Consider the following 14,796-nt stretch of genomic DNA (forward strand, 5'->3'; position numbering starts at 1 on the left):
AGAGAATGAGCTGATATCTAAATTTGAGTAGTAAGGTGGGGGGGGATATCAAATTAGCCCAGATATGTGATATATAAGCTGTTGTTTGGAACACTGTATTTGCGCAGTTGGGGTCTCTCAAGACCCTCGGCCACCTGATGCTGAAATAAAGAAAAAGCATTTTTCCCTCTTCCACAAGCTCACCTACGTAGACTTAGAACAGTTATTAGTGAAAGTGTTTAGCCAGTATTAAAAGATTTTTTTTATTCATAATATTATGTTGGAGGCCTGGGGTTGAAGGGGATAGCCCTTGGTCCTGACAGTGCCATAGCTGAGGAAAAGGAAATAGACAAAAAAGAACATATTGTTGCCTCGTATCTGCATTTTTGGCGTTTTTCAGTTTGTGACCTAATTTGAAAAAAAAAAAATACCTGTCACCCTTTACAGTGTGTGTGAATTTCATGATAAATGAACTAAAAGAAATGGTATGAAATTACTTGGGGGGCGGGGGGGGGGGATTAAAAGTAGGTTTCTTTCTCTTGTAAAAGTTACCATTTTGAGATACAAGGTTTCGTTCCAAAAGCAGCGATGCGCAAATAAAACAAAGAAGCTGTTGGACAATGGACTGACCACCCCAGGCTCTGGACCTCAGCGTCACTGAGCCCTGTGGTTTACTTGGATTGTGAGAATCAGAAAACTAACTTCTTAGACTGAATAACCTACATGTTGCCCATTTTGACAGGAAATGAAATAAATGGCTGGTCTCTGACGTCCACACAGTATTATAGTTTAAATGTAACGATCTATATATGATATATGACTACAATCATCTCTTTAACCACAGACATTTGAACAGATGTTCATGTCTATTAACACCAGTTATTATTATAAATGTTAAAACAGGTAAACATCTGCATGAGTATAAAACAAACTCGTGGTGTTTTAATCAGCTGTAAGCTCAGTTCTACTCATCCAGTAAGAGGCAAAAAACAGTCAAGTACTTGTCAACTTCCCTTTTTATTAAAATAGCCCCCCGTTCCCTCTACACACATCCATTTTCCCACAGCTCACATGCATAGACAGTCTGAACTCTGAATAACAGTAACAGCACACAAACGAAAACTATCAACTCTTTCTCCTTGCGTTCCACATTAATACTGTTAATGAAAAAACTATTTTTTTTGTGGACCTTGTAACAATATTGCTCACTCGTGATTTGATGAAGTGCTTGAGTATCGTAACTGTGCACTTGATTTGTCTTACGCTTTGGTCTGTTTAGTAGCTTTTATTTTTGCTTAAAAAGGATTTCAAATGTTCATAAAATCATGATTGTCAAGGGGGATTCTAGATCCAGGATGGCTAGAGCTGGCAGTAGCTTCTTGCTGTTTGAGTGTAGCGAAGTTTTCAGAGCTGAAAACTAGAACTTAAGCTGAATCCTATACATTTGCTCTATGTAAAGTTACAGTTTGTTAGAATGTAAAGCTCTCAGCTCCTGCCTGTGCAGCGTACTAAAGTCATGCAGGAATTATTTTGGATTTAGCCTTTCAGCGAGTCAGATGTACTAAGCGAATAACATGGCACATGACAGGTACATGTCAAAGCAATACCTGAAGTCTAATGCATGCTTAACGAAACACTGAACAGCTGGAGAAAGTAAAACAGACCTGCGTTCTACAGTGTTGCGACCAACAAATTTGTCCGATTGTCGAGTAGCAAATCTAGTATGTAGGTACACACATTTGTGCTCTATTTAAATAAATTTACAGGGGTTGGGTCAAAAAGGAAAGAAAATAAAGAAACAAAAAGGTGGTCCATTACCAAAAAGCACCAATAATACAACAGCTAGTAATAAAGAACATGACTACCATTTTTGGACCAAACATTAAAGTTAGCATTATTTTCCAACAGTTACAATACAAAAGGGTCAAAATGTAGAATACAGCTCCACTGACATTGATCGGCAGTCCTGATCCTCGAGTACCTGTGCAGTTCTGTAGGGTGAGTTAGGGAAGCCACTGCTGCACTTCAGGACCAGGACTGTGAAATACTGCCACATCGTACCCTCCAGCTCATCTGCGAGATGTGGGAGGGGTCACTAGCTTTGGCAGTGCCGCGGTTCCTCTTTTTGTCTTTTTTCCCTTTACAGGGCTACAGTGTTTGAAATGAAGCAACTGCTTTTCTCTTTCTCAGTCCTACATAATAGCATTGCACTATTGCTCATTGTCATGGTTACAGTGTAACAGGTCAGTAGTGTTTTATTGCACACGCTCACCATTGCTGGTTTCTCATTAACATCAAAACAGAACTTGAACCAGGACGATGTTGGTGTCTAATGCCTTGACTAATTCATGCCATGTCTAAAACTCAAGTAGTAACATATTAGGCCAACGTCATGGACAACAATGGCACTGCATGCTTATGAACAGCAAAACAAGGTTGACATGAAATATACAGGCGATGATGACAAATGGGACCTTTGCTCTATTTGTTTATGGCTTTTCTGCAAATACAGCTGGTATATTCTTTCATACACCTTCAGACGGGTATAAGTCAGCAGCCTTTTATAGACCATGCATATTGTGATGTCAAAACCTTGTAACCCCTTTTTTGTTTGTTTGTTTGTTTGTTTTTTACACCGGCAGTCTTTTACATTGTGTGAACATTTTATGATGCATGGAACAACAGAAAAGGTTCTAAAGTACTCTGTGGAGATTAGAGGTTACATAATGACAGTGACTATGGTACTATAGGACATCACGCTAGAAGAGCTACCAAGACTTCAGATATCAGAATCCAGTTGCGACAACTGAAGTTATAACCCCTGAGCCAAACAGCCCCTGACATTCATAAAGCTTTTGGCGTCTCATAACGGTGCTTTGAGTTCTCTCAGCACAGTGGAGACACAGCCGTGCTGAATCCTGAGAGTGCATTATTGCAGAACACATCTAGGGGGCGCTGTGTGCCAAAGCACTGTGTTGCCAGTGGGACAGACAGAGCTTGGTTGTGTCCCTGGGCAGGACAGGTCATAATACTTCCACCACGAGAGGAGCTCCAGACGGTGGCTGGGACCTCACCTGAAGCCAGAAAGAAGATCTGTTAGAGTTGCAGTATTTACTTCTAACTAATCTAACTCCCAAAGCAGATGATGCAGTGATGCAGTGATAGTAGGTTTTGTCTAAATAATGATTTTCTTTCCAGATTTTTGGTAGTAATACCGTGGTTGAGATGTAAAGGTCATTCACAGTGGTTTGATGTGGAATGGTTTGCTGTAGAGAAACTTAGTTTCATAGGAACCAGAGATTGCAATGCCTTCAATGCAAATATCGACTTCATTTATCTGAAACAACCAGTGAACCTACACGTGTGTTATGAGTAAAATACACCTCGTTTCTACACTCTTTGTCCATTTTATCAGCTCCACTTACTGTATAGGTGCACTTTGTAGTTCTACAGTTACAGACTGTAGTCCATCTGTTTCTCTGATACTTTGTTAGCCCCCTTTTACCTTGTTCTTCAGTGGTCAGAACCCCCATGGACCCTCACAGAGCAGGTTCTATTTGGATGGTGGATCATTCTCAGCACTGCAGTAGCACTGACATGGTGGTGGTGGTGTGTTAGTGTGTCTTGCGCTGGTCTGAGTGGGTCAGACACAGCAGTACTGCTGGAGTTAAACACCTCAGTGTCGCTGCTGGACTGAGAATAGTCCACCAACCAAAAATATCCAGCCAACAGCGTCCTGTGACCACTGATGAAGGACTAGAAGATGACCAACACAAACTGTGCAGCAGCAGGTACATCTACAAGGTGGACTGACAAGGTAGGAGCGTCTAATAGAGTGGACAGTGAGTGGACACAGCTGAGAATGATCCACCACCCAAATAGTACTTGCACTGTGAGGGTCAATGAGTCTAGAAACAAGGAGGTGGTCATAATGTTATCCCTAATCGGTGTATATCGTAAATCTAGAAGAAATAAAAGATTATTTTTTCATCTATTTTCCTTCAGAACACCCAGCCCTCTGTCATGAACATATTTTAATTTTGTCTCAAAAAATCTTTCAATGTGAAGAAATTTGAAAAATGGTTATAATTCCCGTTAAAAAAACAGACCCAAAGATTTGCATATGGATGAGTAGCAATATCACCACAAGAAGACAAAATGTGAGACCTTGGTAAGACCGGTGGTTCCAAAACGCACTTCATAAATTTCATATTTCATAAGCTACATTCAGAAGCTGGGCGTCGTATGAGGCTGTAACTCTTCTTTCCAGTCAAATAGATGGTGATGTCATTTTAAACCCTTATAATAAAAGAAGCTGAACTCAGTTTGTTTTTCTACTGAAAGTCCACAAATCTGGGCTATAAACTATAAACAGATGGCGTCTCTTCAGTGATCTGCTCTGTAAAAATTACCTTTATAAAATAATACAAATAGTGTCAAAAATTGTAAGCATACAGCAATATGTGTAGATCATAAAACACATGTTCTGTTAATTGGAGGGGAGCTTTTACAAAATAAATGGAATAAAAAAAAATTACATTTATTTCATGCAGTTACTGAATAATTTGCCTTACGATTTGGTCGGGTAAATTCAGATGGACAAACCAAAATATATCCTGGAAAATAAGAGGTTATGAGACAAAACAGCTCTACTTTCTTGCAGACTTCTTTGTGTTAAGTGTGCTGGGCTTGATCTGAGATGCACTAAATGCACAGACACACATGCACATGCTCCCAAAGGCAAAGCAGGCCAGGGGTGTACCTCTAACAGCCCAGGGAGGAGTACAGGAGAATGACTGAGGAGAGGGAGGAGAAAAGGAGCAGCTTAAAGAGGAGATCCTGAGCTCATTCTTCTGGAAGAACTCACAGAGAGAGAGAGGGAGGGAGAGAGGGAGAGAGGGAGAGAGGGAGGGAGGGAGAGAGGGAGGGAGGGAGGGAGGCAGGAAGAGGAGGGAAGAAACAGCCAGTGAAAGAGAGGAAGGTGACAATGCTACACAGTCCTTATGGCACTCTTCTCATAACTGTGTTTGCTTTCACTCTTTGCAGATTTAATGAACGTTTATTTGTCAGAAACATTTAAAATATGCCTATTTCTGCCTTTTAATCTATTTTTTGATAATTTTCTCAGTCTTCCCAGTGCAGTAATTGCATTGATCTTCATGTGTAACGAACATGCCGAATATTTGTAGATAGTAATGTCACCATTTAGTCAGAAATACTCCACACTTCAGTGGCCTTTAGTTGTTGCTCTGATAAAGCAAACAAAAAATAAGCGTGTGTCTGAATTCTTTTCCTAAACACATGCACAGTTGACTCAGAAACTCCAAACTGCAGTGCATCCCATAATAAAGGCCTCACTTCTATTGTGTAGTATTACGTGCGACATGGCAGCACAGAAAGCTCTAATTCCACCTGATAATTAGAGTCCATTCAGTATATTGTTTGGTTGGTAGTTCTGGCCGATGGTGATTGTTGGTTCTGGTGAAGGTAGGATAGTTCCTGACTTTTTGTTTGAGGAATTGCTGGAATCTGAAGTTGAGATCTTTCAACAAAACTTTAAAAAGCTGTGCCACTGGGAAAGAGTTACTCCGTCTCTTTAAAGGGGAGTTACACAGATTTTTCAAAACGTTTGAAATCATTCAGCAGATGAGATGTAAACAGTCATTCAGAGTGGTTTGATGTGAAACGGTTTGGTGTCGAGAAACTCACAGACTGTTTACAGTGGTGGTCCCAGATCTGTAATGTGTTTTATGGAGTCAAAAAGGGTAAAAAATTTATACATACTGCTAGAATCAGATACCAGTATGTCCATATATGCCCTCAGTCAAAAAGCCATTAGAGGCGGGTACCAACAGCTTACCAAAGCTTTGTCTGACAGCGACCAATCAGGGTTGTGGCTGTATAAATCAAACTCACTTTCTGACTGGACCAGTTCAAGCTTTCCTATTGGTCCCTCAAATTTGCCATCAAAACAGGGTTAAAATGTTCACACGAACAGAAACGGAGACGTGTTCATGGATTTGTACTGTCACACTGAAAAACTCCCGCTGTCAAACTTGGAACTTCGAACTTTTCATGTGATTTTATTGTCTGGCCTTTGAGTAGTGCTGATTCACACATTCACAACATTTCATTTACAAATGCCAATGTTTTTACACACTCAAAAGTCCTTTCTATATATTCAAAATATTTTTATGCATTTGTGAATTAGATTTACTATAATTATTATTATTATTATTATTTATTTATTTTATTTTTTTGGTTTCATATTTGCAGAGTACAAATTATTTGTGAATCTGAATTTTACATGTATGTAGTTGCTCAAACTGCAAATTTCAGTACATTTGTGACTATCACTTTACAAGCTCAAAATCTTTTTGCCCCTTTTTTGACTCCATAGCATTTGCTCTAGTTGTTTATAGCTTTTGTGCAAATGCAGCTAATATATATTTTCATGCACCTTCAGACAGAGTCTAAGACAGCAGCCTTTTATAGACCACACATGTATCTGATCTTGTAACTGCATTTCTTTCATTTATTTTTTTCTACACCTGCTGTGTAAAAGTACATAAAAAGTAACCCAGGGTGTTTTGATGTGAAATGGTTCACTGTAGTGAAACTTCCCTACTTAGGGTATTAAGCAGCGCATCTGCAGCCATGTCACAATTTCTGTGAGGTATGTTTTAGACTAGGGTGACCATACACTCTCTATTTCTAGGGCAAGGTGTAAAAAAACATGCCCAGCTGGGAAGTCTAAGTCTGCCTTAACTGACTTGCTTTCATGCTGATATTAGCTTTCTACACTCTGCCCCATGCTGCCTTCCTGCCCCCGGTGTCTTCGTTTTTGGAAACCAAAATGAGGTCACCCTATTTTAAACATCTGAATGCATTTAAAATAGGGTGATGATGGACTCTATAGATGTTTTATCACTAATGTTGTGAACAAGTTTGAACCCAGAACTGAGCATTTCACATCAAACCACTCTGAATGACTCTGTTTACATATTACCAATAATATTATGCAGAAATTTTGAAAAATAGGTGGAATTCCACTTATTATTCCTTATGCATCAGTATAAATTTGCAGTATAAAATTGAAGTCTAAAATCTAAATATAAAATCATATCAGCCAATATTCATTTTTAGCCACTAAAAATCAGTATCTATTGTCTCTAATGCCACTGCTGAACACTGTGATTATTAGAAGAGAGAGCATAAGAGCACAGTACAGGCTGTAGAGAAAACAATCCATTTGGAAATGTCTGGGAGGAGAAAAGCGACAGTGCTTGATGGTTGAGGTGAGAAGCTGTGAGTGGATATTGATGGTGGCAGCTGCAGCGAAGGTGTGAGAGAATGGACTCACCTCTAGGTTTGTGCGAGCCTTTTTCAGCACGTCTCGTGTTCTGGACACTGTGAACAGACAACAGCAAAGTGCCTCAACATGCAGCCATCCACAAAAAGAGCTTTTTCACAAACAACAGCTGGAGGCTTGGGGAGTCTCACACACACACGCTTGTTTTCATACAGCGTCAGGACAGAAGGTGACAAATATGTTCCATATATCTCTGCTGTCGGAAGAAAACTCATTTCTGAGTTTTTGACCTTATTTGACAATATCTGCTGTCCTTTACATTGTCTGAAAATTTAATGAAGAATGGCCCAAAATGACATGTAAATAAATCTGGTTCCATTGACATACATTAAAAATAAATAAAGTAGGTGTTTTCTTTCTCCTGTAAAGTTACTATTTTGGACATAACAGGTTTTTTTCCGACAACAGCGATATGTTACAAATACAGTGCTGTGCAAATATTTTAGGCACTGGAGAAAATGTGATTTCAAAAGCTGTTTATCTGAGCAGTAAGTGTTTATTTGCTTGAAAAAACACTAATATCACAATAATTATAAATAAATAAATAAATAAATTAGTGATTTTACAGATTTGAGCATTTTTGCTGAATCCTGTCTCCTCATGGCAGCCCTGTATTATTTGTAGTTATCACCCAGTGCCTGGTTTGGCTAATCAATCATGTTAAATAAAGTATGGTGGGGATGGAATTTAACAAACTCATGCATTGGCTGCAGGCTTTGAAGAGAAACCTGGAACCAATTTTTTTCCTGTAATCCACCCTAAAAGATATCAACTACTTTTCTCAGAACATGTTAGTGTTATTTTTGCTGTATAATAAAACCCATTTACTGCCAAGATAAAAGCTTTTAAACAATGTGCTTAGGCGTTCGCACAGTACTGTATATGTGAGATCCTATATGTAATAAGGATGTACCTGAACCTTAATCTTAACCTCAGTAACCACAAAGAAACGTTTTCACTCTTTTACATGTAAAGAATTAAACATGCAGCTTAAAAAATGTTTGTCTCAACATCTTTGCCCTTTTTTCTGCTTCTGAAGATGTACGAAAACAAGTACATACATAAACACACTCTCATGCGCACAAGACAACGGTCACCCTGTTAGTCACCCTCCTTGGGCAAATTTCTTCCCTCGTTGAATATAAATGCTAAAGAGGACAGAAGGAAAGACAGAGGAGGGAGAGAGACATAGAAAGAGATTTTAGCGAGGCTTACACTGGTTGACGATGAACTGCTCCATGCTGTCCTTGGTGCGGTTGGAGCTTCTCAGAGTCTCCATAGAGTCCCTTAGAGCCTGTTCCTGTTCAGACAGTTTGCGCCTCAGCGAGAAAACCTCCTCTCTCAGAGACTGCTCCTACACACAGAGGACAACACACAACATTCATACAAACATCCCTCAGTTTCATCTGAAGCATAGAAGGAGTCAAAAATGGAGAAACAATCAATAATTTTATAACAAACCAAAAATAAAATGTAAGTTTAGAGAAGTGCAATCAGAATCGGAAGATTTTTATCTGAAACACACAGTCAGAAAATGTATTACTTTGATTTGAAGTAATCTGTTATATTTATATGGTATGAATAATGTGACTCAGGTAAGTCCACTGACTGTATTTAAATGCCGTTGCTTCACTTATGAAAATATTGCTGCAGGACTACGCAGAACTCATTGTGCTAAGTAGCCAGTTGCCTCTTTCTTTCAAAGTAGCACTTTATTTAATTCATGCTATTTAACACTTGTGTGGAGTTCAGGTCTGTAGGACCCATTTAAAATGTTTACTAAAAGAAAAAATATGTCATTTATTATTAGTTCAACCTCAGATTCCTTGGCCTTTGCTCATTTTCTGTGAAGAACATATACAATAACCTATTTTCAGTGTCTTCACACTGTTCACCCCTTTATATTACACATGTAGTGTTGGGGACTGCTGGGATAGGCTCCAGCTATGCCTGCGACCCAGAAGGATCAGCTTAGAAGGTGTTTGTTGGGCTGAACCCACAGGGAATAAAAGTGTGGAGGTGCTGTGTCCCTTCACTCTGTTCCCCTCCTACATGGCCTGCGGTTAGTGTGTGTCAGTGTGTGTATGTGTTTGCATGTGTGTGTGTGAGGGTGGTCAACATGGACAGACTGCTGACTGGCTACAGCTGCTAAAGAACCCCAGGCTGGCCACTTGTGATATAAACATCTGGTGTTTTTATATAAATTGTTATGGTTAGGATTTTAAAAAAAAATAATGTGGTGGGTCCACCAGACCACTGCATATCAAACACAGCAACACCACACACAACATGATATAGGAATTTAAAATGCCAGTTTGGCCTACTAAAGGGTGAAAATGTTATTTGTAGTGTGACTTAGACCAATAGAAAATACTGAAAATGCGCTAGTGTGTTTCATGTGTTCAATAAGCCCACAACTTTGTATTTTTTTAAAAATCAATTAAACAAAACAACAACAAATATATGTGGGCACTTTGGCCTAGTTTGCAGGGGCCCTGAGTATTCTGACCTTTTGAAGCTGCTGTGTGTTGGCATCAGCTCTGGGGAGAGCTGCCCTCCAGAACATTTTGAGGACAGAGGAAGTCGCTTCTAAAATCTGCTTCAAGGTTTTAGTGTTAGTCAGCAAGTTCTTCACACATCCCTGAACAAAGAGAAACAACATAAATCCTTACTAAACAAATCTTACAAGGGTAACAACTAGAAATTTCATGCAAAGTCATTATTGCCTCATCTATATGTTAATAATTGAGCCCTGTTAGCATCAAGTATTCACTATCAGCAATGTTTGGGTGAAGCATTAATTGAATAAAATGATAATTATTTTACTTGCAAAGGAAATTACACATAACAACATTAGGCAACCAGTAACTCCATACACTGTGACTTATTAAAAAAATCAATAAGGCTAAAGATCCTCTAGATCCTTCAGATAACACAAATCTGTTCTTTAAGTTTACTTAGATTTGGAAATAACTATGTTGGTGTAATTTATTTTATGCATGTAAAAAACCACTGTACATATTTCAATAAAAAAAAAGGATGCATCATTTTTTTTTTGGTGCAGTGACCCTACAGGCCCTCTGACTGACCTCCTGTAGGTCGATCTCTGTGCTGGACTGGAGTGCAGCCTCCATCTTGCGAATGAACAACTTGGCCTCCAGAAGCTGCTGCTGCAGTGCAATGAAATCATCTACGTGGCCCACAATGTGACGCCCTGTTTTGCAGGCGAAGGAGCCGTCAAGAACCTCACTCTCTCTGCTGCTTCCTGTGCAAGGCTTGGCTGAGTCTGTTTAGGATGTACAACTTAGTTTGTCAACAGGAATTCAAAATAAACGTATCACTTCTCACACTGCGCTAAGTGAGGCATCTTAGGTATGCCATGTATCAAACTCAGTGTAAGAAAACTGATCCAGGATCATTGGTTGGCTTTCATATAGTAAGTGAGATGACATTCCATGCAATTCTATATCATATGTATTGGCTGTCTAAGGAAGCAATCCTGTATCATATGTTGGTTGACATATGGATTTGTCATTTCCATGTAAATGTGCTTTAAATCATTAAAGTTTTCAAGAGATTATGTCTCACCACTAACAGAAGGGTGAAGGTCATCTGGTTCAGCAGAGACAGGTGAGGCCGGACTGAAGAGTCCCATGTCTCGAACAGGAGGAGAGGGAGACGGATCTACAAACAGAGTCAAAACTAGGACATTACACGTGTGTTACACCAGTTTTAACTCACATTGGCCAGCCAATGAATTTCAGTGCACAGCCCCCAGCATGTGGGTCATTCTACAGATAGTCCGCTTTTCCATCTCTCTACAGTTGTCACTGGTGTTACACATGAGAAATGTAACACCAGACATTTTTAACGAAAAATGCATACTACAAAATGGCTGCTACAGAGCATCAAACCACATGTTGTCAATCATGGAATATCCACTAAAATATGCAATTTGTATTTTTTCACAGTTATGTAGTGAAGGTGGACATGGAGACGGTTGGTGTGAAAGTAGAGGAGGCAGTGGATAGGGCAAGATGGAGGCAGATGATCCGCTGTGGCGACCCCTAAAGGGAGCAGCCGAAAGAAGAAGATTTTTTTTTCACAGTTATCTAAGAATAAAGTAGGTCACACCAGTGACTTCAACTAAAAGCTTCATATGAAATCATGAGCAAAATGAGATAATTTCTGATAACTGAAAGACACAGTGGACTCACCATGTGCCATAGATCCTCAGAAAATAGATAAAGGGAAGTCAAGTGATGTCATTAGTGTGATTTTTATTTCAAAATAAGAGATTTTTTTGTTATGCGGTAACACCAGTGACACGACTGCTGGGGACAACAACTTTCATTATATATTTGATAATATTTATTTGCCATTTATTTTGTCATGCATAGATTATTTTTAGTTAAATTTGCAGAAACGTGCTTTTTTCTTTAAAATAAGGCCTCAGCCATGATTGTGGGGACGAGCTCTTCTGTGGTGCTTGAAATTCTATATAATTGGTTTAAAAACCAATGTTGCTAAATTGATAGCTGAAGGTGTAATTGTTAAAATAACTTTGTTTTATTCTAAAATATAAATAAATTGTAACCCTAACATGTTTTTGATGTAATATATCTGTAAACGCTAGGGACACAAAAATGGACGTTTCTGTATTATGACCTACATGTTCTTGTGTTACTGTAGCAGTTAACCTCAGTATGCAGGAGGGTTAGAGAGTATGAATCAAGTGCTGATCTAAAATCAGATTTCTCTCCTATTTACAATGATTTAGTTCTTAGACTGCAATCTCGCTTGAGGACTCCTACTCTCAGAAGCTTTATGAATACAAGCCCTGCTGTTATTCCAAAAGCAAATTAAAATGCACATGTTGGCAGCTGACAAGTGTGAATAAAGACCAAATAGAGGGTGGGGTGTGCATCCACTGAAATGCTATGAAGAAGGTTCTTGTTTAGCTTGAGACTTGTGGGGCCAGATGTGATCTTACAATGAAAATGTTTGGGGATAACTGAGAAATTTGGGCTGAATGTGGATAGGAACACAGATTTACTAGGCTGGAAATAAACTGAATGTTAAATTCCGAAAGCAATCCAATTCTTCATGAAGGCACAGCTCAAAGAAAGGGGCGAAAGAGTGCTTGTCAAAACTGTTCAACGGGCGACAACACTGGATGTAATGGATGTAAAGTAAGTTAGCACAGCTCAAATGTTCCCCCAAAAAAGTCCAGTTAAGCATATAGATGTGTGCAGAGAACACATTACACATTATAGTAAAAATAAATATTACCCCTGTTAGCTAACAGCGTTATGACTGCTCTGGACATTAAAAAGGTACTGACTAGAGGAATTTGGGGTTTGTCTTAGAGGGGACAGACCCTTGTTAGTGGTAGATTTAGCTCCAATTTAGCACCAAAAGTTAGATATATAGGTTTATACATAGATAGATATATTCTTGTTATGAGATAACGTCTGCGTGGGTTATGCCTCCTATAGCCCCCTACCTGTTATGTTCAAGATACAGCCTGGATTTGCATTAATGAATTGTGTATTTACATGGGAAATTGAGTTACGTTTCTGCCCCAACCCTAAATTATGTCTTTTTGATAAACAATCTACATTATCTTTTGTTGTTTACTGCCATTTTGTAAATAACAACTGAAAGAAAGGTATCCTGTTATTCTTTAGAAGCTATTTAAGCTCACGGAGGTCATTGATACATGTATCATGAAAAGGCTAATAATGTAATTATAGCTGTCTTTAAATTAGGACAGTTGACCACAAGTTTGATTCACTCACCATGGAATAGTTGTTTCCTGACAGATGAATGGGACAGGTTGGGGTCTAGCCCATCACTCAGCTGCTGCTCCAGCATGCACAGGTGAGACTGTGGCTCTTTCAAGTCAAAAGCCAAACTCTGCCCAGATCCTGGGAGCCCAGAGAGGAGAAGAAGGTGTTACAGAACAACCAGTGGAGCTGCTAAGGATTCTGAAAGCTTTTACTGTTTATAGCACATGAGTTTTACCTGTGCCAAGACTTTTGGAAGGACCACACATTCTCTGATACCCCTGCAGTTCACACTGTAGTGTATGCACAAGCTGTCTGCTCTCACTCAGCTGTTGCTGGAGAACGTTAACCTCATGCTGGAGTCTGTGCACACCGAAAGAAACATAGTTTAACATCAGTTATACTGATTAAATTCTAATCACACCAGAAATATTAAAGGTCAGTTTCCCAAACAGGTATTAAACCTAGAACTGGACTAGGCTTAATCTCTCAGAATCTGACTCATAAAGCACAAGCACAGCTCAGGAGAATTTTAACCCTTGATGTGTTTGTTACTCAGCGGTCTGGTGGACCCACAGCATTATTGTTTTTTAAATCAATACAGCCATAACAATCTATGTAAAAATACCAGATGTTTAAAATATCACATATAAAGTGGCCAGCGTAGGGTTCTCCTTTAGTAGCTGTAGCCAGTCAGCAGCCTGGGCCTATTGACCACACACACACACACACACACTGACAGCAGGCCATGTAGGAGGAGAACAGAGTGAAGGACACAGGACCTCTACACTTTTATTCCTCATGGGTTCATGGGTTTTTTCAAAGAAAATGGTTGAAATAATAATAAATGCATCATTTTATATTTTGGCAAACATTGAAAATGAGTCCCACAGACCCCAACACCACACAAGGGTTAAACACCTACTTTGTTTGGTGCGGATCTGTCAAACTTTCGCTTTAATTTGATATGTTTTGACAGGTATGTTTTGACACTCCACCTGTACTTGGGTCCATACCAAACAAACTAGTCTGGCCAAAATCATGGATCTCTGTTCACTCACAAATGAACCCTGGTTCGATTCGCTGCTGGTGGGAATACATTTTTTGTGATGGTCTGCACCGAATGAGGGAACCCAACATTAGCGGATGTTTTACTTCTTTTAGCCGCTAATCAGAGCTGTACCGTCCTCATAATCTGCTTGTCTTTATTGTCTGACTCTTCACAGACACACGTATTCCAGCAGCACAAACTGCCATTTATAATGGCAGATGAGCAATAAAGCAATTGCAAAGCAATGGGTTTGATTGCGGCACATGGATAGTGGATCGCATTGCATCAGCGACCTGATTGGTTACATTCAAACTGACAAACCAATCATGAAGAAATGTCAAGAAAGGTTTATTTTTATTGCTTTGAATGTATTTCACATAGATGTTAAATGTCTCTATTTTTATGCAAAGTAGTTTTTTTTGCTCAAATTATGGAAAATATGAGGATAACCAACCATTTGATACCCTGTAAAATTTTTCACCAATAAACAAGCCCTTGTGCACAATTAGGTGCACTTTATCTGTTGTAGTGTGAAACCAATCTAACCAACTAAAAAGACAAATCATAATCCCAAACTCTGGTTTAGACTTCAGCAAATGAACTAG

At 39.1% G+C, this 14,796-nt stretch overlaps 1 protein-coding gene across 9 annotated transcripts in view; it reads right to left on the reverse strand.

Annotated features, from left to right (window-relative positions):
* Positions 1–977: 977 nt before the first annotated feature.
* The window catches only part of LOC108439839 (phosphodiesterase 4D interacting protein), a 140,209-nt gene continuing 126,390 nt past the window's right edge, over positions 978–14,796 (reverse strand). For 6 of the 9 annotated variants that reach the window (XM_037537383.1, XM_037537382.1, XM_037537385.1 and 3 more), the window contains 9 exons: positions 13,379–13,503; positions 13,153–13,281; positions 10,940–11,035; positions 10,441–10,637; positions 9,861–9,992; positions 8,567–8,705; positions 7,343–7,389; positions 4,742–4,832; positions 978–3,053 (listed from right to left, as the gene is read on the reverse strand). In XM_037537383.1, coding sequence (XP_037393280.1) covers positions 2,866–3,053; positions 4,742–4,832; positions 7,343–7,389; positions 8,567–8,705; positions 9,861–9,992; positions 10,441–10,637; positions 10,940–11,035; positions 13,153–13,281; positions 13,379–13,503 — 1,144 coding nt within the window. In that variant the 3' untranslated portion in view covers positions 978–2,865. The remainder of the gene's footprint in view (positions 3,054–4,741; positions 4,833–7,342; positions 7,390–8,566; positions 8,706–9,860; positions 9,993–10,440; positions 10,638–10,939; positions 11,036–13,152; positions 13,282–13,378; positions 13,504–14,796) is intronic. The other 3 variants (XM_037537380.1, XM_037537381.1, XM_037537384.1) reach the window with 3 other exon arrangements.

Source organism: Pygocentrus nattereri, chromosome 4 (genome assembly GCF_015220715.1).
Source record: "Pygocentrus nattereri isolate fPygNat1 chromosome 4, fPygNat1.pri, whole genome shotgun sequence".
In the NCBI taxonomy this organism is placed as follows: domain Eukaryota; kingdom Metazoa; phylum Chordata; class Actinopteri; order Characiformes; family Serrasalmidae; genus Pygocentrus; species Pygocentrus nattereri.